We start from the raw sequence: 27,691 nt of genomic DNA on the forward strand, positions 1-27,691 counted from the left end.
AACTGCACTAATAAAAAAGATCTATCAAACCTTCAAGCACAACTTATTTTTAATCTTTAGGTACAAAACTCTGAAAAAGTATTATTGGCTTTACTTAGATACATAGCAAATTAAAGAGATGGGACATAAAACTGTGATAAAGTAAAAGGTAGCAGAAAACAATGAAATAGAGTAAACAAATTTAAAAACAGTACCATAAAGCCATTTTGTAGAAGGCAATGAGCCTTGCAAATCTCAATGAGTTGAGAGAGCATTCTGTTGTGTCCTGCATGCAACACTGATGCCCTGACCGTGAATCTAATAGGCACATCTTATTTGTATACTCTATTTAATAAGGCACACAGTGATATATTCATACAATGAAATAGTTTTGTACCATAATAAAAGTTAAAGATCATAGAAAATATTATATATATACACACACACATCCCTATATAGATACAGAAATTAAGCAAGACTAGAAGGAAATACCTTCATTTGAATTCTAGTTTCACTGGATCAGCAATCTAACCTTGGGCCAGGTTCTCAATCTCACAAATTAATGCTGTTAGAACTTACTATGCAGGGCTGGAAAGATGACTGAGATGCACAAAATTGTGTAGTGTGTCTGAATTGAGCAAATTACCACTCTTAAAGACATTCAGGACAGAATAAAGCGAATATTTTGAAATATGTTACAGTTGTCAGATCAGAAAAAAAGACCTGCAGGATATTATGACTATCTTAAGATCCAAAACTTTTGGAGCAAATGAAAAATTAAAAAAAAAAAAAATGTGTGTGTGTGTGTGTGTGTGTGTGCGCGTGTTTGTATGCGTGCGTGCGCAAGTACGCCCCCTATTACTCCCCCAATGTCCCTGGTTTGGGCAAAACTCTTAAAATAACCTACTGGACTAGGTGTGCCCTATTTTCACTTCACAGAGATAGTCTCAGATCTAGGATTCTGGGTTTGTTTGGGGGATAGTCTCACTCTATTGCCCAGGCAAGCCTTGAAGTTATGGGCTCAGCTCAAGTGAGCCTCTGCCTCAGTTTCCCCAGCAGCTTGGACTACAGGTGCTCCAGATACAGGGGCTAACATCACTGAGCAAATCAAACATCCCAATCTTCTCAGAGCTCACATCTTATTGCAGGGGGACACAAAACAATAAATCAAATAAATAAACAGAGCATCTAGCAGTGTCTGAGTTATGGTTTATCAGTTTCATGGGAAGATAATGAATGTAGAACTACATTAGGTAGACCAGTGTCTTGACCATTCTTAATAGCTCCATGACCATTCTAGATGTTCTTAATACAGTATGGCTGGTAATTTTCCTAAAACTCACCTTCTTTGAGGCATGTTGATTGTTTTCACTCCATCTTAATAATTAAATTGAATAATATAGTTGAATTCAGAAAATATGCACCATAGTTTCATCACATGACCATTAACTTAAATAAGCTAATAGCTTCATTATACTCCAAGGGAAAAAATGTTTAAAATACCATTAAGACTACTACTCCTCATCCTCTGATAGCATGCTGTGAAATAAACACTCAAGTGTCAATAGCTTAACACTATTATAGTAAAATGACAATGTAATAAATATTAGCCAAAGAATTTTAACCAAAGCAATTAAATCAAAAAATATAAACTGATAAAAACAAATGTGATTATTCCTTTATTCTCATGACTGAAATTTTATGTAAGTATGGAGAAAGGAAATGTATAAAGTAATCTAATATTTACTGAAGACTTGCTATACATGGTAACACACATACCTTATTATTTTTGTTTTTTTTTTTTTTTTCATTTTGTTTGGGGCACTGGGGATTAAACCCAGGGCCTCACACATGCTGAGCATGCTTTCTACCACTGAACCACACCTCTAGTCTATATGCCTTAATAATCAGATAGCCTTAAGAAGTCTAGTTATTGTTAGCACTCTTAGAAAATCACAGTAAAACAAGTCCAACAGCCTTTGTTTCATTTGTCACATAGCAACAGTAAAATAGCTAAGGAGAAATAGTTCACTTGACAAATTAATTTAGTCCCCATTCTGTTCTAGGTACTGTTGTAGAAATCAGGGATAATGTCACTGTGCAAATCAAACATTCCTTTCTTCTTAGAGCTCACATTCAGTTGCAGGGGAACACAAAACAACAAATCAAATAAACAAACAATAGCATGTTAGAAGATGAGTTAGAAGAGAAAAAGCAGAAAGGGGAATGGAGAACACCAGTGACTGCAACACAGGAGTTACAGTTTTAGAGTGTGTGGTGAGTGAAGCCCTGACTGAGAAGACACCTGGCGAGGACACGAGGATGTCTGGAGGAAAATCGACTGTTGTTAAATTAGATCAGCGGCAAGAACTGAATCAATGAGACTCATTCAGAGGTCACTATAATAAATAAACCAAGCAAAGAGGCTTCAACCAAAGTGATAATATAGGTGAAACTAGATTCTGGAGACACCTTCAGGTAGAACAAATAAAATTTGCAGATTGGCTGAATGTGTATATGAGAATAAAAGAAGTCAACTTGTTTTCAGCCAAGCAGTTAAAAGATGGAGTTTCCATTTGCTGAAATGGAAGACTATGGAACAATAGTTGTGTTTGGACATGTTGCCTGGTAATTAAGAAAACACTGGTGAGCAGTCAAATGAGATACAGAAGTCTAGAATTCAAAGGAAAGGTCTGACCTAAGACATCAATTTGGAAATTTTGAGCATATACATGGCATTTAAAACCAGGAGACTAAAAGAAACCAACAAGGGAGTCTCGAGAGAGGAGAAAAAAGGTCAAGGAACTGAGACTTGGGGCACTGCAACTATTGGGATCAGGGAAGTTGAGGAAGATTGAAAGGGAATGATCAGTTTGAAAAATGAAAACAGAGGAGCCAAGTAAGTGGGTGGTAAGACATTTCAGTTTTCAGAAGAGAAAACAAAAACAAAAACAAAAAATACCTCAGAACTACAAAGTAACCTAAAAATAAAAGGTAAGAATAAGATTTGGCAAAAATATTGAGGTCACTGGTGACCTTGATTATAGATATTCTGGTGCAAGATAAAGAAAAAAATTATTACAGTAGATTTAATAGAATGAAAATTAAATATGGTATATATAGAGCTTAAAATAACTTTCATCCATAAAGAATAAAAATCATAAACTTAGAACTTGGGTAAATGAGTTTTTTTAAACATTTATTTTGTTGTTGTTGTTGTGAGTAGACACAATACCTTTGTTTTATTTTTATACGGTGCTGAGGATCAAACCCAGTGCCTCACACATGCTAGGCAAGCACTCTACCTCTGAGCCCCAGCCCCAGCCGGGATGGATGAATTTTTAAGTTCTTTGTAAATCCTGGAAATTAAAGTCTCTCTGAGGTGCAGGTGACAAAGATTTTCTCCCTCTTCTTGTTCTTAATTGTTTTCTTTGCTGTGAAGAAGCTTTTTAGTTTGAAGCCATCCCATTTATTGATTATTGATTTTACTTCTTGCACTTTATGAGTATTGTTAAGGAAGTTAGTTTCTGAGCTGATATGTTAGACCTATATTTTCTTCTAATAATTATGTGCAGAGTTTTTGGCCTAATTTCTAGGTATTTGATCCATTTTGAAATGAGTTTTGTGCAGTGAGAGACACGGGTTAAATTTCATTTGATTTTTCTGTTCCATTGGTCTTCTTGCCTATTCTGGTGCCAATACCATGCTGTTTTGTTACTATAGCTCTGTTGTGTAATTTAAGGTCTAGTATTATGATGCCTCCTAATTTGCTTTTCTTACTAAGGATTGCTTTGGCTATTCTGAGGCTCCAATTTTTTCCAGACAAATTTCATGAGTACTTTTTCTATTTCTTTGAAGAACATCATTGGAATTTTGATAGGAATTGCATTGAATCTGTATATCACATTTGGCAGTAAGGCCATTTTAACAATATTAATTCTGCCTATCTAAGGAGGTCTTTCCATCTTCCAAGGTCTTCCTCAATTTCATTCTTTAGTGTTTTAAAGTTTACATTGCAGAAGTCCTAATCTAATCAATAAATGGGCAAAGGAACTGAACAGACATTTTTCAAAGAAATACGAAGGGTCAACATATACATAAAAAAATGTTCAACATCTCTAACAATTAGAAAAATGTAATTTAAAACTACATTGAAATTCCACCTCACTCTAGTCAGAAAGGCAGTTATCAAGACTACAAGTAACAATAAATGTTGGCAAGGATGTGGGGAAAAAGATACACTCATACATTGCTGGTGAGACTACAAATTATTGCAACCACTATGGAGATTCCTCAGAAAACTTGGAATGGAACCACCATTTGACCCAGTTATACCACTCCTCAATATATACCCAAAGGACTTAAAATCAGCATACTACAGTGATGCAGCCACATCAATGTTTATAGCAGCTCAATTCACAATAGCTAAGCTATAGAACCAAACTAGGTACCTTTGAACAAACAAATGGATATAGAAATTGTTGTTTGTAAACACAATGGAGTATTACTAAGCCACAAAGAAGAATGAAAGTATGACATTTGCAAATAAATGGATGGATGTGGAGACTCTAATGCTAAGTGAAATAAGCCAGTTCCAAAAAGCCAAAGGTCCAATGTTTTCACCAATGTGTAGAAGCTAATCCACAATGAGCGGGGAGAAGAATACAAGTTCAGTGGATTAGACAAAGGGGAATGAAGGAAAGTGAAGGGAGAAAGAAAAAGGGAAAACAATGGAATGAATCCAAAATAATTTTCCTGTGTACTGATATGAATATACCAGTGAATCCCACCATCATGTACATCCATAAGAAAGGGGTACTAACTAGAATAAGATACATTCCATGCTTGTATAACTATACCAAAATGAATTCTACTGTCATGTATAATGAAAAAGAACCAATAAAAATAAACGAAAAAAAGAACCCAGATGAATTTAGGAAATAATCTAATTCCAGAAACTCATTATTAAAATGTTTTTGAGAGCTGGGGTTGTAGCTTAGTGGTAGAGCACTTGCCTAGCATATGTGAAGCACTGGATTTGATACTCAGCACCACATAAAAATAAATAAATAAAATAAAGGTATCTCCAACAACAAAAACAACAATTTTTTTTTTTTTAAAGTTTTTGAAATGAAAAAATCCATTAGTAAAAATCCTTGCTGAATAATCCTAAAGTACTAGTAATTCACATCATGTTCTGAGCTACATTTAGCAAGATACTTCTGAGGTAATACATAGCGGTCCCTTGCCACTTTAAGTCATTGTTTGTGCTATAAGACATTTGGGAGCACAAGATATTGGTTGGAAAGGCTTGCAATTGGAACTAAGGTGCAAGTCTAAAGAGGATATATAGTTTTTAGGGGAAGGAGAAAGGCAGAAAATGAGGCTTTTTGGCTCAAGGGCAACATGGGCTCTCAGAAGTTTAGAAAAAAAAAAAAGAGTCTCTATGGCTAAAAAGACAAAGTTTAAAATATTTTTATTCATTTCTTAAATATTTAAGATACTTACCTTACTTGAACCTCCACTGCCTATCTGTTTTAATATGGAATAAATTCTTCCTCTGACTGAAATGCATTCGTTTGCTGAAGAGGATCCCGAAATCTAAATAATTAAAAATACCAATAATGGTTCAAAGGGTATGCTTAAGAAACTAGTTTGCATTTGGTACAGTGAAATACTCCCAATTTTGAAATTATCTGAAGTAATGAGACATATTAGAATATTTTATAAAGGGAACTTGCTCTGCATACTTTAATCAAAGCAATATACTTCTTAATACATAAACTTCTAAGGTCTTCCCTTTAACTGGTTTTTACTTAACATAAATAGAAAATTTAAGAGGAAAATATCAGTTAATATTCAACAAACTCATACACTATCATTTTTTACCTTTCTTCTTCCTCATACCTCTTTATTTCCATATATACAAATACAATTACACCTATATTCTTTCTCATTTAACATTATTTACAAAGGAAAGAATGTGCTAAGGTACTGAGAGCCCTAGTCCATCAGACAAATGCAAATTTCAATAAGGCCTGCTTCCCAGCTACGCCTTGAGTGACGTTCAACAAGTTACTTGATTTCTCTGAACTTCAACATCTTGCCCAGCAAACTTTCAAACCATGTCCTATCATCCCTTTCTTCCTTCCCTCATGTGAAAGGACCTCTCTGTGTACCTATATATGCTTTTAACAGATGGTGTGGTGAGAGGACTAACTGAAAGAAGCTGAAACAAAAAGCTTTCAATTAGCTGATCAACAAACTGGAGCAGAGGCTGCATAATACTCAACTGAGTTCAGTTTTTTATTCCAAATGACACAATCTTTCTCACGTAATCTCCTATATAAATAACAAGAATTCTAATTTTTCTAACCTCTAGGATTAAAAAAGAAATTGAGGGCTGGGGCTGGGGCTCAGCGGTAGCGCACTTGCCTGGCATGTATGAAGCACTGGGTTCACTTCTCAGCACCACATATAAATAAATTAAATAAAGGCCTATCAACAACTAAAAAAAAAATTAAAAAAAAAAAAGAAATAGAAATGTTTCCTGTAAGAAAATATTAGACTTTGAAATATGTATGTGCTGTAATTTCATAAAGGACACTCCCTCTTCCCTTTTATGTCCTCTATACATTTCTTAGGAAAGAAAACTATTCCCTATCCTTGCCTCCTAACTGCTGCCAGCTTTTAGAATAATGAACTCTAAATTTTTCTAATTCAATACCATTGTAAGGTTCAGTTTCTAGCCCAGGACATCCTCCTCCCACATAGTCTACCCTCTTCACTAAGGTCTGAATTTTCAAAATGCAAATCAGAACATTTTACTCCCCTGCTTCCTTTTCTTGTACAATTTCTTATCCCCATTAGGATAAAACCTAAAAGTCCCAGCAGAACTATGGAGCTCACCCCTTGCCCTTCCTGAGCTCTCACCACACTCTTGCCTCCCTGCAGTTCTCTCCTGACACTGTGCCTCCTCTAATAGGCTCCACAATCATCTCTCTCGTCATCTCTCACTCACTTTCTAAATAGATTTATCTTAAACAGGGTCTGATAGTAGTAATCACTCAATAAATATATTCTGAATCAATGTACAGCAAACCTGATCATTTTTCTTTTTCATTATTTATTTTGGTACTGGGGATTGAACCCAGGGGCACTTAATCACTAAGCTACATCTCTCGCCGCTTCTTATATTTTTATTTTGAGACAGAATCTCACTAAGTTGCTAAGGCTGGCTTTGAACTCACAATCCTCCTGCCTCTAACTCCCAAGCTGCTGAAATTACAGGAGAGCACCGCCATGCCCAGATAAAATTTATTTTATTTTTGAATCCTCAAAATACTATCATCTCTTTCCACAGTTTATATACTTTTTTTGGTAAACATCATTTTATTTATATATTTATTTTTGCAACACTGGCAACTGGCCCAGGGGATGACCTACCACTGAGCTACATCCCCAACCCTTTATTTGTTTTTAAATTTTAAGGCAGGATCTCATTAAGATGGTGAGGCTGGGGATGTGGCTCAAGTGGTAACACGCTCACCTAGCATGCGTGAGGCACTGGGTTTGATTCTCAGCATCACATAAAAATAAAATAAAGATATTGTGTTCACCTAAAACTAAAAAATAAATATTAAAAAAAAAAAAAAAAAAAGATGGTGAGGCCAGCCTCAAATTCAGTATCCCCTACCTCAGCCTTCTGAGTCACTGGGATTAGAGATGTGTATCGCCATGTTCAGCTAGTTTATATAATCTCTTGCCAGTTGATTTTTTTGTTCACAACTTTTTTAAATGGTGTCAAAATATACATAACCTAAACTTTACCTTTCTAATCATTTTTAAATACAATTCAGTGGCATTGAGTACATTCACATTATTATGTAAACATCTCCATGATCTCCAGAATTTTTTCATCATTGCACACTGAAACTCTATACTCATAGGTAATAACTGCCCATTCCTACCACCCCATACTGATAACCTCTGTCAATTTTTTTCAAGTGGCGTTTATAGGTATTAATCTCTTTTTTGTGTTTTGCTTAAATAACAATTATGGCTAAGTGTAGACTATAATCCCAGCAACTCAGGAGGCTAAAGCAGGAAAACAGCAAATTCAAAGCCTTTAACAAGACTATCAGCAACTCAGCAATACCCCATCTCAAAATAAAAAGTAAAAAGGACTGCGAATACAGCTCAGTGATAAAGCATCCCTGGGTTCAATCCCCAGTACCAAAAAAACAGTTACAAATATATTAACAAATATAATCTTCACAACCATATTATGAGGTAGTAGCTTAATTTTCCCATTTTATAGATGAAAAAATGAACACAGAAAATTTACATAACTTGCAAAAAATCACACAGCTAGCAAGCAGGGAAGCCAAGACTCATGCCCAGTCAGTGTACAAGGCCCATGTTTTCTACCAGTATTAGAATCACTAATAAACAAATTAGAGTCACTAATAAACAAATTTTAGTTACTGGTGTCAAGGGTGTCTAATTATTTTTTCAAATGACAATGCAATTGACTCACCAGCAAAATTTTTTGTTAGCTTAACCTCAATTATCAGAGAAATTTTATTCAGCTAGTCAAACTGGAGCTGAATTAATGATAAAAGCTTCATTAGCTTCTTTAATAACTAACCTCTCAATAACACGGGGCCCATACTTATTGGAATATCAAAAAGGTTTGGCTTATTGGGAATAAAAATGGACAAAATCTTGAAGACTTTTTGTGAAAACTATTTCAATACTGTAAAAAAATAAACTCTATGAAAGTGATCAACATATACTATCATAAACAAAGTTTAATGAACCTGTAAGTTTTGAAGAGGAGTAGCGAGCACTTGCTGCTGTTGCTGCTGCTGCTGTTGGAAACAGGCAAGCCGGCTGTATGGTGTTGATGATGGACACACAGGTGGAAAATCATTCTTTACAACTGGAGTTCTAAAACTAGGAAAGCATTTTTTTTCTTACTTTAAAATACAAGACTCTGATTAAGCTTTCATGTATTTTGAAAGGTTGATTTATACTTAAAACTGCTACAAACAGAACCCAAGTTAGTTTTCAAAATATAATTGATTTTTATTTTAAGTTACACTACCACCACCAGATATATTATTTTGGGAATTCTTCCTGAAATAAATTTTTTGTTCCAATAAGAAATCCTTGTCAGTAAAATAAATAAGATGGCAGCTAACAGATGTGGTTAGGACTATTTTGTAAGAATTTAGTCAAAGCACAAGATCATTTATGACTCATGATAAATTTTATGAGTGTTTTTAAATAGTACAATGTTATATAATGGTTCTGTAGAAATATCTGAGAGCCAATTATATCATCAGAGGAGTTTGGTCCTTGACTTTGTATCTGTTCAGTATACCTTGGCATTTTCTCCTGTTTGCTATTATATTTTCAATATCTAGAACAGTATCAGGCACCAAGGAGGTTTACAAATATCTATTAACAATAAATGATCTAGTATCATAAGAAATACCTACCTAATTATTTTAGCTAGCCATCAAAGATAAGATATTCTACATATAGTAAAATTAAGCAATATAGCAAATTTATATTAAATAGTAAGATTCTGGTTTATAAAAGGCCAGTTCTAATTATGATCAAAGATAACATGATGGAAATGAAAAGCCAAAGGCACCAAGGACATAAATTGTCCCCTAAAACATTATAAATACTTTAAAAGTACATCTACTGGCTAAAGGTTATGATATATATTTTTTCTTTGAAATGTCAATCACTTGTTTTTGCAATATCCTTCATGCTTCCTGTTAATCAGCACTGACCACACTATTTCTTCACTCATCCCTCATTCCTATCCACTCAAGGCTTACACTTTTGAATAGCTGAACTATGTGAACGATTCCATCGATCTCTTCCAGAAATTATCACATTCCAATTAACACTTACTGTGCTAAAACATTTATCCACCTTTATCTACTCTAATCTCCCTTTAAAATATCTCTCAGTTAGAGAGGCAGCCATGTTGAAACACACGGTTATCAAGAAGGTTTACGTCCTTCGACGCTTTACAGTTTGTAAATACAGGTTATAATATTGCAAAGATTACGTGCATAGCAATAGTTAAAAATATTTATTATTATAATGATCTTCCTCTTCACATTTTACAGATGAAGGAACAGAAAAATTAACAGAGCAGGAATCAACCTTTTGGCCCCAAAGCTTCTTATTTCTATCTTTCACCCTGAATTCTGAGTGAAGTATTAAAAGTAATTACCAGCTCATGTAATCATCCAAGGTATTGCTACTGGGGGTCTGACAAATAGATTTTGGATCAATCCATTTAGGTGCTGACATTGGAGGTGACTGCTTTGAAAATGAAACGACAGGCTGCTCAACAGTGGCATGTTTCTGCTAAAAGAAAATTTCAAAGACAATGATTCAGAGTTTTTAGTCTTCTGTTCAATAGTTTTAGAAACATTATAACTTTTTAAAGAAAATAAGAATATAAAAAACAAAAGCATACTAAAACAGGTAGGCACATATATTTTAGACTTTCGATAACTTTATAGTATAGCTTTTACTCCAAACTCTTAAACCTAACATATTCTGCCCAAACTCATTATAAGTATGGTATACAAAATTGTTTAACAAATAAGGACCTAAGATCCTTCCCTGATCAGACCTATTATACCAGGTATTAAACTTTTGTACTCTAGAACAGCAGGAACTGGTAATATAGCTCAATAGTAGAGCAGGTGCTTAGCATACATGGGGCTTTTGGTTCAATCCCAAGTATTAAAAAAAAAAAAAAGTTCTTTAATCAATAAGAATACATCACACCCCCAAATGTAGCCAAATATTAATGATTTAGTAAAAATTGGGAAAATGCTTGTGTTCCTATCTCTCATAAGAGACAAAGCCTGCAGAATTCATCTCATACAAATCTCAAAGAAGATGAACATCCTCTACAGGAGGGATCATCAAGTTACAGCTTACAGACTAAATCTGGCCTGCCAACTAATTTTGCAAAAAAGTTTTATTGGAATATGTCTATGCCCATTTGTTTACATATGATCTATAGCCATTTTCATGTTCTAATGTCGGAGTTGAAAAGCTGCAACAAAGACCATGTAGCCTGCAAAGACTACTAACCCTCTATAGAAAGTTTACGAACCCCTGTGCTAATGCATCTTAGCCAAATGGGGAACCCTATTTTGCTCGAAAACTCTTAGTAACTAAACTCTCTACGAAGGTTCACTTCATGATGTGGACAGTTTTAGTTTTATAAAATATTTATAGTTACTTCGATTAAAGTGAATTTCAACCCATGATTCCACTTTAAGCTCTTGAGAACCACAACAGATAAATCTATTCTACTGTCAACTCCACACTATAGTCCATTTATGTTTTGAAGAAGGCTTAAAAAACAACAAAAAATGCCACATAACTATTTAACAAAAGAAAATACTTCACATATCATCAAAGTTCAGAAATACATTATGAGTAATAGCAACATTGTACTTTAAGGCAAAAGAAAGTTACCTCTATATCAGTCTTTGGGGTTACATTCGGAATATGCCACTGATTTGAAAAGGTAACAGGATTCGGGTTCACACATTCTGACTTCCTCTTAGATTGCCATTGTTTCTGATTACTTTCTGGAACCTTTGGTTCTTGGTGGTCTTTCATTTCTGAAATTGTATTTGTTGTTGTCATTAAAAATCAAGAATATATGATGATAACAATACTAAATCAAGGTATGGTGGCACCCGGCTGTAGTCCCAGGTACTTAGAAGGCTAAGGTGGAGGCTCATATGAACCCCTGAGTGTGTGATCAACCTGGGCACCATAGCAAGACCCCCTGTTTCAAATAAACTAGAGAATAAAAACTAGGCCTAAGAAAATAGAACATGTTACAAAACTATTTTAGTTTTTAAAAACAGAAAAAAGATAAATTAAAAGTTTTAAGCTAGCCACTGACAATATGCTTTTAGCAAGTCAATTTTACAAAGCTGCAACACTGCCACCTAACTAAACTGTTTTTTCAGACCATTCCAGACTTAAATGCTTCTGTTGTTTACCAGTAAACATAAATAAAAAATTTAAAACACACACATTATAAAAATCTTATTAGTAAAGAGAAAAGAATTCATCACTTTTCATGGTTTAACATAAAAATTTTACTTTATACTAGCCAAGAATTTACTCTCTTAAATGCCCGTATACAAAAATACCTCAATAATATATTTAATATAAATAATAAAATTTTATTTCTTTCATGATCATAGATGCAAAAATCCTAAACAAAATACTAGCAATTTATATCCAAAAAAGAAAATAAGTTGTATACAAATTGGCTTTATCCCTAAATGAAAGTTCAGTAAAGTTAGCAATGTCAAAGTGTCTAAATAAAATCAATAAGTAAAAATCAATTGTATTTTTAAACATTAGCAAAAGGGTAGAAGACTTTTTTTTTTAAGTTCTCATTCATTATCAAAGCATTGAAAAATATCAGATATCCTAAAATAAATCCAGCAAAAGGTATGCAAGATCTCTACACAGAAAAGGATTCTCACTATTTTAAATGAAAGGATGTGTTAGGTTAGTGGGCTGGAAAGGAGGACACTTAAGATGTCAATTTCTCCCAGATTTCCTTATAGGTTCAATTAGATTTCAGTTAAATTTCCAGTTTTAAAAAAATAGAAACTGACACAGAGATTCTGGTATTTATATAAAACTCCAAAAGGCTTTAAGCCAAAATATCCTTGAATAACAAAGCTGGAAGATTTATACTGACAGACATGAAGATCAGTAATGAAGAAAGTATTTACATAAAGACAAAAGAAAACTACGGAATGGAACAGACTCCAAACCAGACACCTAGAACTACCTAATTTACAACAATTCAGAAAGTTCTAAGAGGATCTTCTCAAGAAATGCTGTGATGTCCGTATGAGAAAAAAATAAAACTTGGCACTTGATCTTACAGTTATATAAATATTTCCAAGTTAAATATAATGCTAAATATGAAAGGTAAAAAAACACTGTCTAAAAAATATGAAATTATCTTTATGACCTTGACATAGAGAAAGATTTGATTAAAACACAGAAAGAACTCACCACAAAGTCAAAGGTTAATAAATTAAGTGCAGCAAAATTAAGAAATTTGGGCTGGGGTTGTGACTAAGTGGTAGAGCGCTTGCCTCGCACGTGAGAGGCACTGGGTTCGATCCTCAGCACCACATAAAATAAATAAAAGTACTGCATTTATCTACAACTAAAAAATATATAAAAAGAAAAAAAATTAAGAATTTCATTTTATCAGGTCTTCACCACAGATGGGAGAAGTTACTTGCAATATATATCCAACAAAGTATATTTATATCATATAATACTTCTTTAAAAATCAATGAGGGCTGGAGACATAGCTTACTAGTGGAATGCCTGCTCAGCATGCACAAAGCCCTGGGTTCCATCTCCAGCACCGACAAAAAAAACCCAAATAAATAAAAACAAAAGTAAATGAGAAAAAGAAACAAAAATCAATAGAAAAATTATCAAAACTCAAGTATTTCACAAGAGAATATTAAAGTAGACAATTAACATAAAGATGTTCAATAGCAGACAGTAAAGAAATACTAATTACCAGTCAAGGGTCAGTACAACCATTTTGGAAATTTTGGCACCATTTACAAAACCTGAGCATATCATCTCTGTGTCCCAACAATCCCACTCTTAGAATACACTCAATAGAAATATGTGCATATGGGAATCAAAGACAAACCAAAAATATCTAAATCATCATTACTTATTAGATAAAAAGTTGTTTTCCATAAATATTTGGATAAATTATAGTATATTATGGTTTGGCTATGATGTGTCCCCTGAAAGCACCTGTGTTAAATTATGAGAGCTGTAACCTCATCAGTCCCTCCAACTTTAATAGAACAAACAGGATGGTAACTATAAGCAGGTGGGGCATGGCTAGAGGAGGTAAGTAAAGCAGGGCATGCCTGAAAGGGTCCATCTTCGCTGCAGCTCCCCCCCTTGCTTTCTGTTTCCTGGCCAACACCATTAAAGCAGCATTCCTCCTTCAGGCCCTTCTGCCATGATGCTCTACCTTACCTTGGGCCAGAGCAAATGAGTCAGTGGCCCATGACTGATCCTCTGAAACCACAAGCCAAAATGAATTTTTCCTCCTATAAGTTGTTCTTGACAGGTATTTTGGTCACATCAGTAAGAAGCTAACACAAAGTATATTCAATATAATGAAGCTGGGCATGGTGGCCCACACCTGTAATTCTAGCAACTCAGGAGGCTAAGGCAGGAGGATCTCAAGTTTAAGGCCAGCCTCAGCAACTTAGCAAGAACCGGTCTAAAGAAAAGAAAAGAATAAGAGGAAAAAAAAAAAAGGACTAGAGATACATCTAGCTCAATGATAAAAAACAATAAAAATATCAGATGCCATAAAAGTATGGATGAGTTCCATAAACAATGGGTGATGAATGAAGCAGACACAAGAGAACAGACTATCTTTCATTCTATGCAACCTGCTTGGGACCTTGTCTTACTCATTTACATACCCCTAGAACATTTATCACAGTATCCATGGAGTGAAAAATCAACTGTCAAATCTAAAATGAGAGGGAGGGCTATCAGACAGAAACAGCTTCTATGTCCTTTCCAGAAATCATCTGTCAAGCCAACTGAAAACATAACTCAGTTCCATTTTATTTTCCTTCTTCTTTTCCTTTTAAATAAACTTCCTTTGCTACAAGATGCAATACTTTCCATGCACTTTATATACGTGAACTGAAATACAAGGTAAAGGAAGACAGACGCTATTTCATATTGCAATTCTCACATTCAATTATAATCTGCTTTTTCCAGGTACAAAGTGGCCTTCTTAAAGAAATAAAATGTTTGGATTCTGTCACTCTTACCTTCTAATTTATTTAGAAGACTTGATTCAGTTTTATTCTTCAGGGTTATTGAATCAGTAATAAGTTCAGAACTCTTTTCATCTGACTCCACAGGTTCCTTGGAAAGGGTATTTTTAACAGACTACATGGGAAAAAAATTTTCGAATAAAGTCCCATGAGTAGTAGTAGTAATTTGACTTATTGTTAAATATACTAGAATCTTCTTTATGTGAAAAGATTCACAAACTCCCACTACATAAACTTCTATTAATAAACTATTGATTGCCTGAATTATTTATTAGAGCAATAGGAAGGATCATAACCATAAATTAGGCCAATTTTCTTCCAAGGGACATATTGATCAATTGCTAAAATATATTTCACATAAAAAGAAAAGGGTTAGAAAGTTTCGATCCAAATACAATAAGCCTCACCAAAAATAACACCATTCATAAAAATTAACATGTGCATAACTCTTAAGACAGAAGTTCTAAATCCAGAGAGTAAACTTTTGGGACACAATTACACACTATGCTCTGAGATTGTTGTGATTCGAAACATAATAATATTTTAAAGCATAGGTCATGAAAGAGTGGCATTATAAAAATTATAATACTGAAAAGACTCACATTACAATGCCAGGGACTTACAGTATAATAAAAAATCATACTGTACCAGGAAAATAAATTTATTTCCTGCCTTTGAAGTTCATACAGAGTTGCTCTGCCATATTAGAAGTTTTGACCATTTTTGCCCTCACCTTGGCCCTCACATACTTTGGTTTTTGTTTAAGATGCTTTACGAGAATCACATAATTAAAGGAAAACCGGAAATAATAGTTTCCCCAATATCCCCAAATACAGGCCCATTAATCTGATTAAATACATGCCTAATAAATGTTACTAGATGGTTTTCCTAAGAGATAGCTGATCCTCACTCTATCACCTTAATCTTCAAGAAACAGAGTCTAAGACTCCTGTACCACTTCCCATGAGTGGTCCCACATCTCTTGTTTGAGGAGAAACTATTGGAGACACATAAACTTTGTATCCTTTCCCCAGAAAAATCTCCCTGCTAGATCAGGAACTCTTACTTCATATAAAGATTTAAAAAGTAAAATACCTTTAAACTTCTCCTTTCATGGGAATCCTTTCCACTTAGTTTAGATACAGCCACATTCAAATCTCGGCATTCTGATCCAGGCACATTCAAATCTCGGCATTCTGATCCAGAGATCTGTCTATTTCCCATGAAACAAAATAATTTCCATATTTAATTTGAAATTAATTTTAATGTATTTATTCACTTTAAAGTTGGTTTTTTTAAACAAATTATATATTTTTTAATTAGAAAAATTCCCTCTTAAAAAGTCATTAGATAACTGATTCTAACATAAAGGTAACTATGCTAAAAATTATATATTCAGCAATGACAAATGTGATAAAGAGATAGGTGATTGCCAACATCTTCATTACATATAAGCAACAGCTGGAGTTAAGGTAAGCATGTGGGAAAGGAGAAGTATGTAGGTAAAACTAGATTTCAAATGGCAAAAAGCTTTAAAGATAAGAGCTAGGGATGAATACTTTTGTGGGCACCTCCACAGTATCTAACATGCAGGCTATCACAACAATAGGAAGAATATGGCTGGAGTTTGGGGAGACTTTTGTTTTTATTTTGTTTTGTTTTTGAATAGGAGTGAGAGAAAGTGTCCTTCATATTTCAATGATATATTTGAAATGGAGCAATAAGATGAAATAAAGATTATGAAGCTTAACCTTGACAAACAAAATGCCTTTTTAATATTAGTATTGAGTCAAGTCCTAAATTAATTATTGAAAACATTGGTTAAAGACAATCAATTGTGTTTCCCAAGTTTATTTGCAAAATGATTCTCTGGAATCCAAGGAGCCTTTTACATCTAATAATATTACAAATGGTGGCTGCAGTTAAGAATAAATCAGAAACACTACTTTAGTTGAGACAAAACATTATGTTCCTATTTCTTCTAAGGAAATAAGCACTCAAATTGAGGAAAGAGGAACATATTGGATGTGATGAATAATATTTCACTATCTAACTTGTCCCATATTTTTGTTATTGCTGTTCTTAATTAAAGAGACAGGGGTATTACCCTGCTGCTCAGGCTGGCCTGAACATCTGGGTTCAAGGGATCCTCTTGGCTAAGCCTTCCCTGTAGCTAGGACTATGGGTGTGTGCCAATGCACCCTTCTGGCAGCTCATTAACCTGTTCTGTCTCTTTTGTCCATGCTGGGCTTGAACCCAGGACCTTGTGCATTTTAAGTACATGTTCTACCAGAGCTATCATCAGCCCCAATTCTTGAAGCTCTCATTAATTAACTCCCATTGATTCATCCCCTTGAAATAGCTGGAAAAGACATTTGTTCGCACCTTCTACCACGCTAACGACTTCAAATGCTCTAGAAAGAATCTTATCAGAGAAGCTACCCATAAACAAGAAATGCTCAAATATAGAAATTTTAATTCCACCAGTATATGTAGCCATTTAAGCTTCATGTTAATAATACTTTTTTTATAACATGTTTCCTAATAAAACATGTTTTTAAATAATTCTTTGAGTGAATATTTTTAATGAGTGAAAAGGCAAAAGAAAAAAGAAAGAAAGAAATCAGTTTTACTACTCATTGTTTTGTTCCTGACAGAACAAAAAGGTTACAATAAAAAACTCAGTAACTCCTAATACTGAAGAAAATTTACACTCAATTACTATTGCTAACAAAAAAAACTTGAAGACCATTCTACCATCAATATTTTAAATATAAACAAATTTAAAAAGTTAAAACTCAAACATACCTTTTTGTAAAACTTGGCACAGCTGAATTATCTGTCTTCATGTGATAATCTGGGCTATTTAGAAGGTTAACTGGAACTCTTCCAAATGGGCACGACTAAAAATGTTTTGAAAAATTAAGTAACCACTGGGAAATAGAGGCTTCAGTACCACCTTGATCAAAGCAAATCAAAAATAACTTACCCGTTTAGTTTTGTTAGATTGTTTCAAGGGATTTCGATGACCTACTTCTGCATCTTGTGGGGGTATGTTCTCTCTAGATGAAAAGAAAATATCCCCAATTTCTCAAATATGGATATGTATTTCCACTTACTGCTAAACAGTGTTATCATACTTACGTGAAACATGTATGTAGGCATATTTATATAAAATGAGCATGTAAATCTGATTCAGTTTTCTTACCCATACAAAAACCTGGCTTTAGGAGCCTGTCCTCTGGAATCACAACTAATGTTCCTATTCTGTAAATGTCCAAGCGAACTGGCGAATGATTCTCGAGCGGTTAGTACTATAGATGCTGTAAAAATTTCAAAACTATAAGTAAATTATAACATGTAGAATACATAAAAAAGTAATTTCACAAATAAGAATATTTTAAAAGTCAATTTATAATACATACTATCCTACATGTAAGATATGTAGACATGAAGATATTATCAAGATAATTATAAGTACCTCTTGAAATTCTCCTTAAGTATATAACTGTCTTTCAAGTTAAAAAAAAAAAAAATTATCTATTTCTAAAACAAAAATACAGTCTCTTGCTTAGATCAAGTTATTTTTAATGTGTTACCAATGAAATTTTGATTAGGATAAAAAGATAAATTTCAACAAGTACTAAACATTGTTTTACTTCTAAGAGTTTTACCTCCTTTACAGTTGCAATTTAATCTTATATTTTAATCCTTTTATAGAAATATTCTTCTATAAAATATCATCTGGAACCCTTAATTTGAACTGCTACCTACTCAGAAATGTATTAGCATACTATAGTTACCTGATAAACTCTTCTTTTCCTCCTCTGAAAGTAGCTGCACTTTTTGGAGGTTTAAATTACGGATGGCAATTTCCAGCATTTCTAGTGGTACTGCTCCACTTTCTACAGCTTTATGAAGAAGTTGTTTACTTTTTTTTAAATTGCCTAACAAATAAAAAATAATTATCATTTTATGTAATGGTCTTCACCCCTACCCCTAGGTATTCATTTATTCATCAGGACCTAGGATAAAAATTTAAGACATCCAAAACTATTTCTTCCAAGATTCATGTACTTTATTTCATAGGCAAATAAGCAATCTCTCATTTCTCATGAATAAAATTAACTTTTCTGATAAGAATTCATGTTAAAATGATTTTATTGTGAAATGTACAATTGATGTAACTGTATTAATTTATCATCATTGTTATTTTCAGAATTAACTTAAGTTTAATGTAGTAGAAAAAAAAGATAACCCATAGGCCAATTACAGCAGTTAGAAATGTGAGGAAATGATAAGATGCTCAAGTAGTCCTAAGAGCACACCATAAGTATCATTCATAATAACAGTTAGTCAATAAGGAAGGTTGATATCTTTTGCTAAAAGGACTCTTCCATCAAAACAATTTGTGTATAACAATGTAAAGGTTAACCTGTAGCTGCCAGACTTAGCTATCAAACTTATCCCTAGAATATGATTTATAAATATTAAATGTGTACATAATGTATATTTTAATATGTTATCAATGTTTATTGGAGCCATTAAGCTATGATGCTATGCACTTGACAAGATGATTAAGATACCCTCTACTTTCTAGATATTACCCTGCAGATCATAATAAATGAAATTAGAAATCAATGATAAAATGAAAAATCAAAGCTACTCCAACACTTGGAGACTAAATAATATGCTACTAAAAGAACAATGGGATACAAAAGACATCAAGGACATTAAAAAATTATTAGAGTTGAATGAGAACACAGACACAATGTATCAAAATCTGTGGGACACTATGAAGGCAGTACCCAGAGGAAAGTTCATTGCATGGGGAGTTCATTCCTTCAAAGAAAAAAAAAATCAACAAATAAATGACTTAACATTACATCTCAAAGCCCTAGAAAAAGAACAAATCAATAAATACCAAAAGCAGTAGAAGACAGGAAATAATTAAAATCAGAGCTGAAATCAATGAAATTGAAACAAAAGAAACAACTGAAAAATTTGACAAAACAAAAAGTTGATTCTTTGAGAAAATAAAATTGACAAACTCTCAGCCATGCTAACAAAGAGAAAGAGAGAGAAAACTCAAATTACAAACATACATGATGAAAAAGAAAACATTATGACGGACATTACAGAAATACAGAAGATAATTAGAAATCATTTTGAAAACTTCTACTCCAATAAAATAGAAAATATCAAAGGCATCGACAAATTTCTAGAGTCATATGATATGCCAAAATTGAATCAGAATGATATATAGAATTTAAACAGATAATTTCAAGCAATGAAATAAAGACTCCATCAGAAGCCTACCAACCAAGAAAAGTCCAAGACTGGATGGACACACAGACCTTTAAAAAATAACTAATACCAATACTCTTCAATTTATTTCAGGAAACAGAAAAAGAGGGAACACTTCCAAACTCATTCTATGAGGTCAATATCATTCTGATTCCAAAACCAGGCAAAGACACATCAAAGAAAGAAAACTTCGGCCCAATATCTCTAATGAATATAGATGCAAAAATTCTCAATAAAATTCTGGCAAATCAAATACAAAAACATAGTTCACCATGATCAAGTAGGGTTCATCCTAGGGATGCAAGGTTGGTTCAACATATGGAAATCAATAAATGTAATTCATCACATCAATAGACTTAAGAACCATATGATCATCTCAATAGATACCGAAAAAGCATTCGACAAAATATAGCACCCCTTCATGTTCAAAACGCTAGAAAAACTAGGGATACCAGGAATATATCTCAACATTGTAAAAGCTATCTATGCTAAACCCCAGGCCAACATCATTCTAAATGGAGAAAAATTAAAGCATTCCCGGAACACAAAAGGGATACCCTATTTCACCACTTCTATTTAACATAGTTTTGGAAACACTGGACAGAGCAAATAGACCAAAGAAATTAAAGAGATACAGACAGGGAAAGAAGAACTCAAATTAGCACTATTTGCCGATGATATGATTTTACACCTAGAAGACCCAAACAATTCCACCAGAAAACTTCTAGAACTAGGAAAATGAGTTCAGGAAAGTAGCAGGATACAAAATCAACATCCATAAATCAAAGACATTTCTGTATATCAGTGGCAAATCCTCTGAAAGAGAAATAAGGCAAACTACCCCATTTACAATAGCCTCAAAAAAATAAATAAATAAAATACTTGGGAATCAACCTAATAGAAGAGGTGAAAGATGAATGCTAAAGAAAGAAAATAAGAAGACCTGAGAAGATGGAAAGATCTCCTTTGTTCTTGGATAGGCAGAATTAATATTGTCAATGACCATACTACTACCAAAAGCATTATACAGATTTAATGCAATCCCAATCAAAATCCCAATGACATTCCCCATAGAAATAGAAAAAGCAGTCATGAAATTCATCTGGAAAAATAAGAGACCCAGAATAGCTAAAGCAATCTTTAGCAAGAAAAGTGAAGCAGGAGGTATCACTATACCAGACCTTAAACTGTACTACAGAGCAAAAGTAACAAAAACAGCATGGTATTGGCACCAAAACAGACTGGTAGACCAATGGCACAGAATAGAGAACACGGAGACTAACCCACATAATTATAGTTATCTTAGATTAGACAAAGGCACCAAAAATGTACTTTGGAGAAAGACAGCCTCTATAACAAATGGTGCTGGGAAAACTGGAAATCCATATGCAACAAAATGAAATGAAATCCCTATCTCTCACCATGCATAAAACTCAACTAAAAGTGGATCAAGGACCTAGGAATTAAACCAGAGACTTCTGCACCTATAGAAGAAAAAGCAAGCCCAAATCTCCCATCATGTTGGATTAGGCCCCAACTTCTTTAATAAAACTCTTATAGCATAAGAATTAAAATCAATAATCAATAAATGGGATGGATTCAAACTAAAAAGCAATCAGTAAGGTGAATAGAGAGCCTACAGCTTGGGAGCAAATTTTTACCATGTGCACATCAGATAGAGCACTAATCTCTAGAGTATATAAAGAACTCAAAAAGCTAAACACCAAAAAAAAAAAAAAAAACAAAAAAAAAAACCCAAATAACCCAATCAATAAATGGGCCAAGGAACTGAACAGACACTTCTCAGAAGGTGACATACAATCAATCAAAAAATATATGAAAAAATGTTCAACATCTCTAGTAATTAGAGAAATGCAAATCAAAACTACTCTAAGATTTCATCTCACTCCAATCATAATGGCAGCTATTAAGAATACAAACAACAATAAGTGTTGGCGAGGATGTGGGGAAAAAGGCACACTCATACATTGCTGGTAGGACTGCAAACTGGTGCAGCCAATATGGAAAGCAGTATGGAGATTCCTTGGAAAACTAGGAATGGAACCACCTTTTGACCCAGCTATCCCACTCCTTGGTTTATACCCAAAGGATTTCAAAACAGCATACTACAGGGACACAGCCACATCAATGTTTATAGCAGCACAATTCACAATAGCTAAACTGTGGAACCAACCTAGGTGCCCTTCAGTAGATGAATGGATAAAGAAAATTTGGTATATACACACAATGTAATATTACTCACCAATAAGAGAGACTAAAATCATGGCATTTACAGGTAAATGAATGGAGTTGGAGAATATAATGCTAATGAAGTTAGCCAATCCCCAAAAAACAAATGTCAAATGTTTTCTCTGATATAAGGAGGCTGATTCAGAGTGGGATTGGGAAGGAGAGCATGGCATAGGAAAGACTGTGGAATAAGATGAATATCATTACCCTAAGAACATGTATGAAGACACAAATGGTGTGAATATACTTTGTATACAACCAGAAAAAAAAATTTAAAAACAATTGGACTTTGTGGGGAAAAAAAAGATACCCTCTACTTTTTGACAGTCTACGAATTTTAAAGAATATGAACATAATTGGTATTGGCTAAATATACACATTTATTGAGAGTAGTGGAAGAATTTTATGTAACTGGGTATGTTAGGACAGCAAAAGGAAAGATAAGTTTCAATAAAAACAAGTAATTTGAGAACTTCAACACTGCTCAAAACAAATCACCATTTTTATCTTGAGGCTACTATCATTTTCAGTGGTGTAGTCTTTTTTTAATATAATAATTAAGAGATCAGGCTGGGGATATAGCTCAGTTGGTAGAGTGCTTGCCTCACATGCACAAGGCCCTCGTTCAGTCCCCAGCACCACAAAAAAAAAATAAAAATAAAAATAAAAAATAATTAAGAGATCAACAAAAATGTGTTCTAAAGACACAAAATTTATAGTTGCTGTTGAGAAGTCATATAACCTCAAAAAATTTTGAACTAGAATGGAGAGACAGAAAATCCTAAAGACCAGACCAAACTTATTCTAACATACAGGGAGGAGGAATCTATTTTTCTTTGTAGGAAAACGATAATTTAAAAAATATTAACACAACAGTATACACAATAGACCAAACATTCAGATTACTAGGATTCAGAAGTTATCTGTATAGGTGAAAGTTCAGGATTCACAAACCATCTCTGTGTTGTATAGAACTTCTCTGTAACTTCAATCCTGGAAAACTATGCAGTCCTAATTTAAGTACCATGGGGATTCTGCTCATGTTTATATTTATCATAGGCTGGTAAATGGGATCAGAGCCGTAGCTTAAACAAGGCAGAAGGAAAACAGGAAGACTTGACCAGAGGATATATCCAAAGACCCCAGAAAGATGAAAAAAGGGAGAAAAGACTAAGGAATGGCCAAGCTAAAAATATTTGAAGAAAACAGAAGTCCTGGTCCTATCTAAAAGGTCTAGACTATAAAGAACCATGCAAGCAAAACTGATATTTTTATAGCAGTTTATTTTTTAAAGAACTACCATTAAATGTTACAGCTGTTTTAACATATACTCTGATGCTATGAAATCATAGTTTAAGAAAATCTTAGATCTAAGTTCTTGGTTAAATGTTTTATGTCCTTCATTCTATAAATACACAGTGAAGAAGCTAATTTCCTTTAAATGTTTTCTAAATTCAACAGCACAAATACAATGTTCATACCTGCTTCTCTGGACTAATCCTTATTAATAGAAGAACCAGTATAATGAATACTCTGTATTTATGCTTAATTAGCACATTGACTTATTCTCATCTGATCAACTTTATATATATATAATTCAGCAAATCTCACTTGAATTCGAGCAAAATCTTAAGAAATCTTAAGATTTCTTACAACGGGATATTATATTTTACTTAGAATTTGGATTTGACATTCTCAGATTACCTTGAGACAGTTCAAATTGTGCAAACGATATATGCACAAAAGCAAATTTCTTGCAGTTTTCTCTGGCCATTTGAAAGTAGTCACGTGCATCATCTGGCTCTTGAATACTATAATGAAAGACCAGAGTCAAATTAAAACAAAAACAAAAGGACACAGCTACTTAAACATGATAATTTTTCATTGTGTTTTCCATGGGATATTGCTTTTTTCTATATGTAAAATTAAATACTAAGTTTTTAAAAATCTTTTTAGGTAGAGCCTAAAATATGAGTTCATTATCCCTCTTTACAATGTAGTTTCAAATTTTGTAATGTAGTCGCTTAAATGTAGTTAAAGGCTGGGTGTTGTGGCCCACCCACCCGTGATTCTAGCTACTTGTGAAGTTGAGGCAGGAGGATTATAACTTGAAGGCCAGCATGGGCAGCTAAATGAGATCTTGGTTCAAAATAAAACAAAAAGAGGTCTGCAGATATAGCTCAGTGATAGAATGCTTACCTAGCCTATGTGAAGCCCTGGGTGCTGCACACACATAAAAATAACTAAAATGTGTATACTTACGCTTTTAATTCAGCAAATCTCACTTGAATTCGAGCAAAACTTTCATTTTGGCCATATTTATCTGGAGGAAGTGCTTCAATGGCTTGACTATACCGACCAATCAATTTATTTAAAAGAGCATCATTTAGGGGGACACTGTTTTTCTCTAATTTGAGCAAGAAATTCAACCAGTCCTCTGGGTTGTTTGCCATCATCATAATTTGGTTAACAGTTCCAGAGTTATCTGAATAAGGAGAACAAAATGTATCACATAAACTTCTTGTAATATTTTAAGATTTTAACAGTTCATAATGGGAAGTCCTCTATCAATGATATAATTTATTAAAAATTCAGAAGCTTATTGTTCTGTTCCTGACACACCTTTCTTTACCACCTTACTCATTTAATAATTTTTCCACATACCTTAAACTTACTTGTAAAACAATCAAAGAAACCACCTTTACAAAAGATATGAAACTGATATGGTCATTTTCTTCTTCCTCCAAGTTACTTACATTTCTCCTAGGGGTTCTATTAATTTTCTGTTCTCACCAACTACCCTGGTCTAGACCTTAAGAACTTAATAGGACTTCTTTGATTGTCATATTCTGTGGAACCCAAACCTACAGAATCAGCAAATACAATCTTCAGATATAATTTTCACACTGTAATGTATTTTTTACTTAATTTATTGATTGGTTAAGGTAACCTGAATTACAGTCTCCAGTTTATGATATTTTAGTCATTACTAAGCATTATTAAATTTAGATTTCCCAGAGAAATCACTATTCCTTAACAGCATAAAATCCTCACTTTTGTAAACAAAATTACTGTGTCTGCTTTTTACTAAAATATAGTATTCCAGACTTAGTGCTGCATGCCTGTAATGCCAGCAACTTTGGAGGCTGAGGCAGGAGGATCACACCTTCAAGGCCAGCCTGGGCAACTTAGGGAGCCCATCTCAAAATAAAAAATAAGGACTGGGGATACTCTTCAGTGTTAGAGCACTTGCCTATCATACCTGAGTCCCTGGGTTATATCCACAGCACTGCAAAAAATAAAATAAAAAACAAAAAAGGCTAGGGGTGTAACTCAGTTGGTAGAGCAACTCTGTGTTCAATCCTGAGTGTCACAAATAAGTAAATAAATAAGAACATAGGACATTCATAACTTTGCTTTTTTCGCTTTAAATTTAACTTGGTCTGATCTAATGAGTGAGCACTAATTACTGAGAAAAATACATTGTTAAAATTACTGAGAAAAGTACATTGTGGGTGGTTAACATCTCATTTCTTTACCTTAAAGAACACTCAATAAGTGGTTATTCAAAAAGAAAAAAAATTCACCTGTAGTATCAGCAGAGACTTTACTCAAACTTAGCTCATCAGTAAGATCTTCATTTTTAAATTTATTTTTAATATCTCTCATTATGGAATCAATTGTCAATTCTCTGCCACTTAAATCTTCAGCCTCCATTTCTAAGTTGCAACTAGCCTTTTAGAACGCAGAAGAAAAAAGCATTAGTTTTGAGGACACATTTAATGCTGCTATTATTCAAACAATGGACCCGACTTTGTAATTTATACAGAAAGGTTACCACTTTTCTTCCTAATATTACTTAGTGAAGTTACACTCTTAAGTCACAGCACAACACAAAATCATATGCCTCCTTTTAAACTTTCTATTTTTCTTCTATGCACGGAATGCCTTCCTTTTTTTAGAATGACTTTCTCTGGGCCACCTGAAAATTCCATCCTTTTTCAAAAAAATACGACCAAGTGTTTTCTTGGATTGTGGCAGTAACAAAAAGAACGCTTTGGGTAATGTGAATAATGGTTCTTTTATTTAATTTGCTTTATTTGAATTAATCTTCATACTTAATGTGCTTTTACAGCAGAATATGAACATCACGACCCTTTATTAATAACTGGGATTTAGCAGATTTGTTCTTGTGTATACCAGTACGACTTGCTACATTAATCATTCTATACAAGAATCAATCGAAGTTACTACTATAGTATTGAGCATTTGCTAATCTGCATGATGGTGTTGGAACAACACAGTGAAGTCTTTCTTCCTGTCAATCTCATCTTTGTGAATCTTAAATATTAATCCAGTCATCCAGGTCACTAACAGTACTGCCACCCTGCCCTCGATAAAAAGGGGCGACAAAGTAGGCAGCAAGATATCACCCACCTCTGAAGTCAGGTTTGAAACTGTCAGAATACTGTCACAATCTCCTAACGAGAACGGACGAGAGGGACTGTATTTTGAGGAAAGTCTCCCGTGTAGGTGCCCCGCCTCGGCCTCTTTCCAGCGAGGTCTACACCCACTTTTCACTTCCTCAATAAACCCTTCTGTATCACCCCCACCCTCTTGATCGTCTGACGCAGGGAAACCTCTGTTTTTCTCCTGCTCTTTTAGCCGCGCCGCACGTCGTCTACTCAGTTCTGAGCCTCCCCGGTCTCGCCCCCACTCATCATCGACCTGCGCCGCTAACGAGCTCCCACCCAGGACGCCACCGTTTTTTGGTGCGTCCGCGAGGCAGAACTTACCGCTCCTGGAAGCAAAGCTGTAGAGAAGAAAAGATGGAACCCAAGTCGCTCCCCGCAAACACATTTGAATCTCCCCGCCGCTACCGCCGTAACCTCGTATTGGTCACGGCTACTCACGTGGCAGCGTCTGACATGATTGGTTCCTGAGCGTCCGCCCCGCCTCTAACCTGCGTCCTTTAGCCGCGCCGGGGAGGGATTTGGACCTTGGCCCGGACCCAACTGCTGCTACGCTGACCCGCTTGAGCAGCGTTTGTAGTGGCGGAATGCTTTAGCCAGGCAGGTGTGCCCTGGAGCCCTGTCGGCTGCCTTTTCTGTACTTTCTGGCTTAAACGGGCCGGATTTCTGGCAAGGAGTAGCCACTCCTGGGCGGAGCTGGCCGGGGGCGGGGACGACTGGTCCCCGCTCCTGTATCTAAATGGTGCG

At 34.3% G+C, this 27,691-nt stretch overlaps 1 protein-coding gene across 2 annotated transcripts in view; it reads right to left on the reverse strand.

The window, feature by feature from the left end:
- The window catches only part of Ttk (TTK protein kinase), a 37,988-nt gene extending 10,675 nt beyond the window's left edge, over window positions 1-27,313 (reverse strand). Inside the window, exons 1-14 of one of the 2 annotated variants that reach the window (XM_071613915.1) lie at window positions 27,269-27,313; window positions 26,060-26,207; window positions 24,735-24,957; window positions 24,177-24,283; window positions 18,719-18,862; window positions 18,124-18,238; window positions 17,905-17,977; window positions 17,724-17,818; window positions 16,011-16,128; window positions 14,910-15,030; window positions 11,509-11,657; window positions 10,241-10,374; window positions 8,802-8,937; window positions 5,488-5,580 (exon numbers count right to left, since the gene is read on the reverse strand). In XM_071613915.1, coding sequence (XP_071470016.1) covers window positions 5,488-5,580; window positions 8,802-8,937; window positions 10,241-10,374; window positions 11,509-11,657; window positions 14,910-15,030; window positions 16,011-16,128; window positions 17,724-17,818; window positions 17,905-17,977; window positions 18,124-18,238; window positions 18,719-18,862; window positions 24,177-24,283; window positions 24,735-24,957; window positions 26,060-26,189 — 1,638 coding nt within the window. In that variant the 5' untranslated portion in view covers window positions 26,190-26,207; window positions 27,269-27,313. Of the gene's footprint in view, window positions 1-5,487; window positions 5,581-8,801; window positions 8,938-10,240; window positions 10,378-11,508; window positions 11,658-14,909; window positions 15,031-16,010; window positions 16,129-17,723; window positions 17,819-17,904; window positions 17,978-18,123; window positions 18,239-18,718; window positions 18,863-24,176; window positions 24,284-24,734; window positions 24,958-26,059; window positions 26,208-27,268 lie in introns of both variants that reach the window. The other variant, XM_027928321.2, reaches the window with a different exon arrangement.
- Between the last annotated feature and the right edge of the window lie 378 nt (window positions 27,314-27,691).

This window comes from Marmota flaviventris, chromosome 6 (assembly GCF_047511675.1).
Source record: "Marmota flaviventris isolate mMarFla1 chromosome 6, mMarFla1.hap1, whole genome shotgun sequence".
Taxonomy (NCBI): Eukaryota; Metazoa; Chordata; class Mammalia; order Rodentia; family Sciuridae; genus Marmota; species Marmota flaviventris.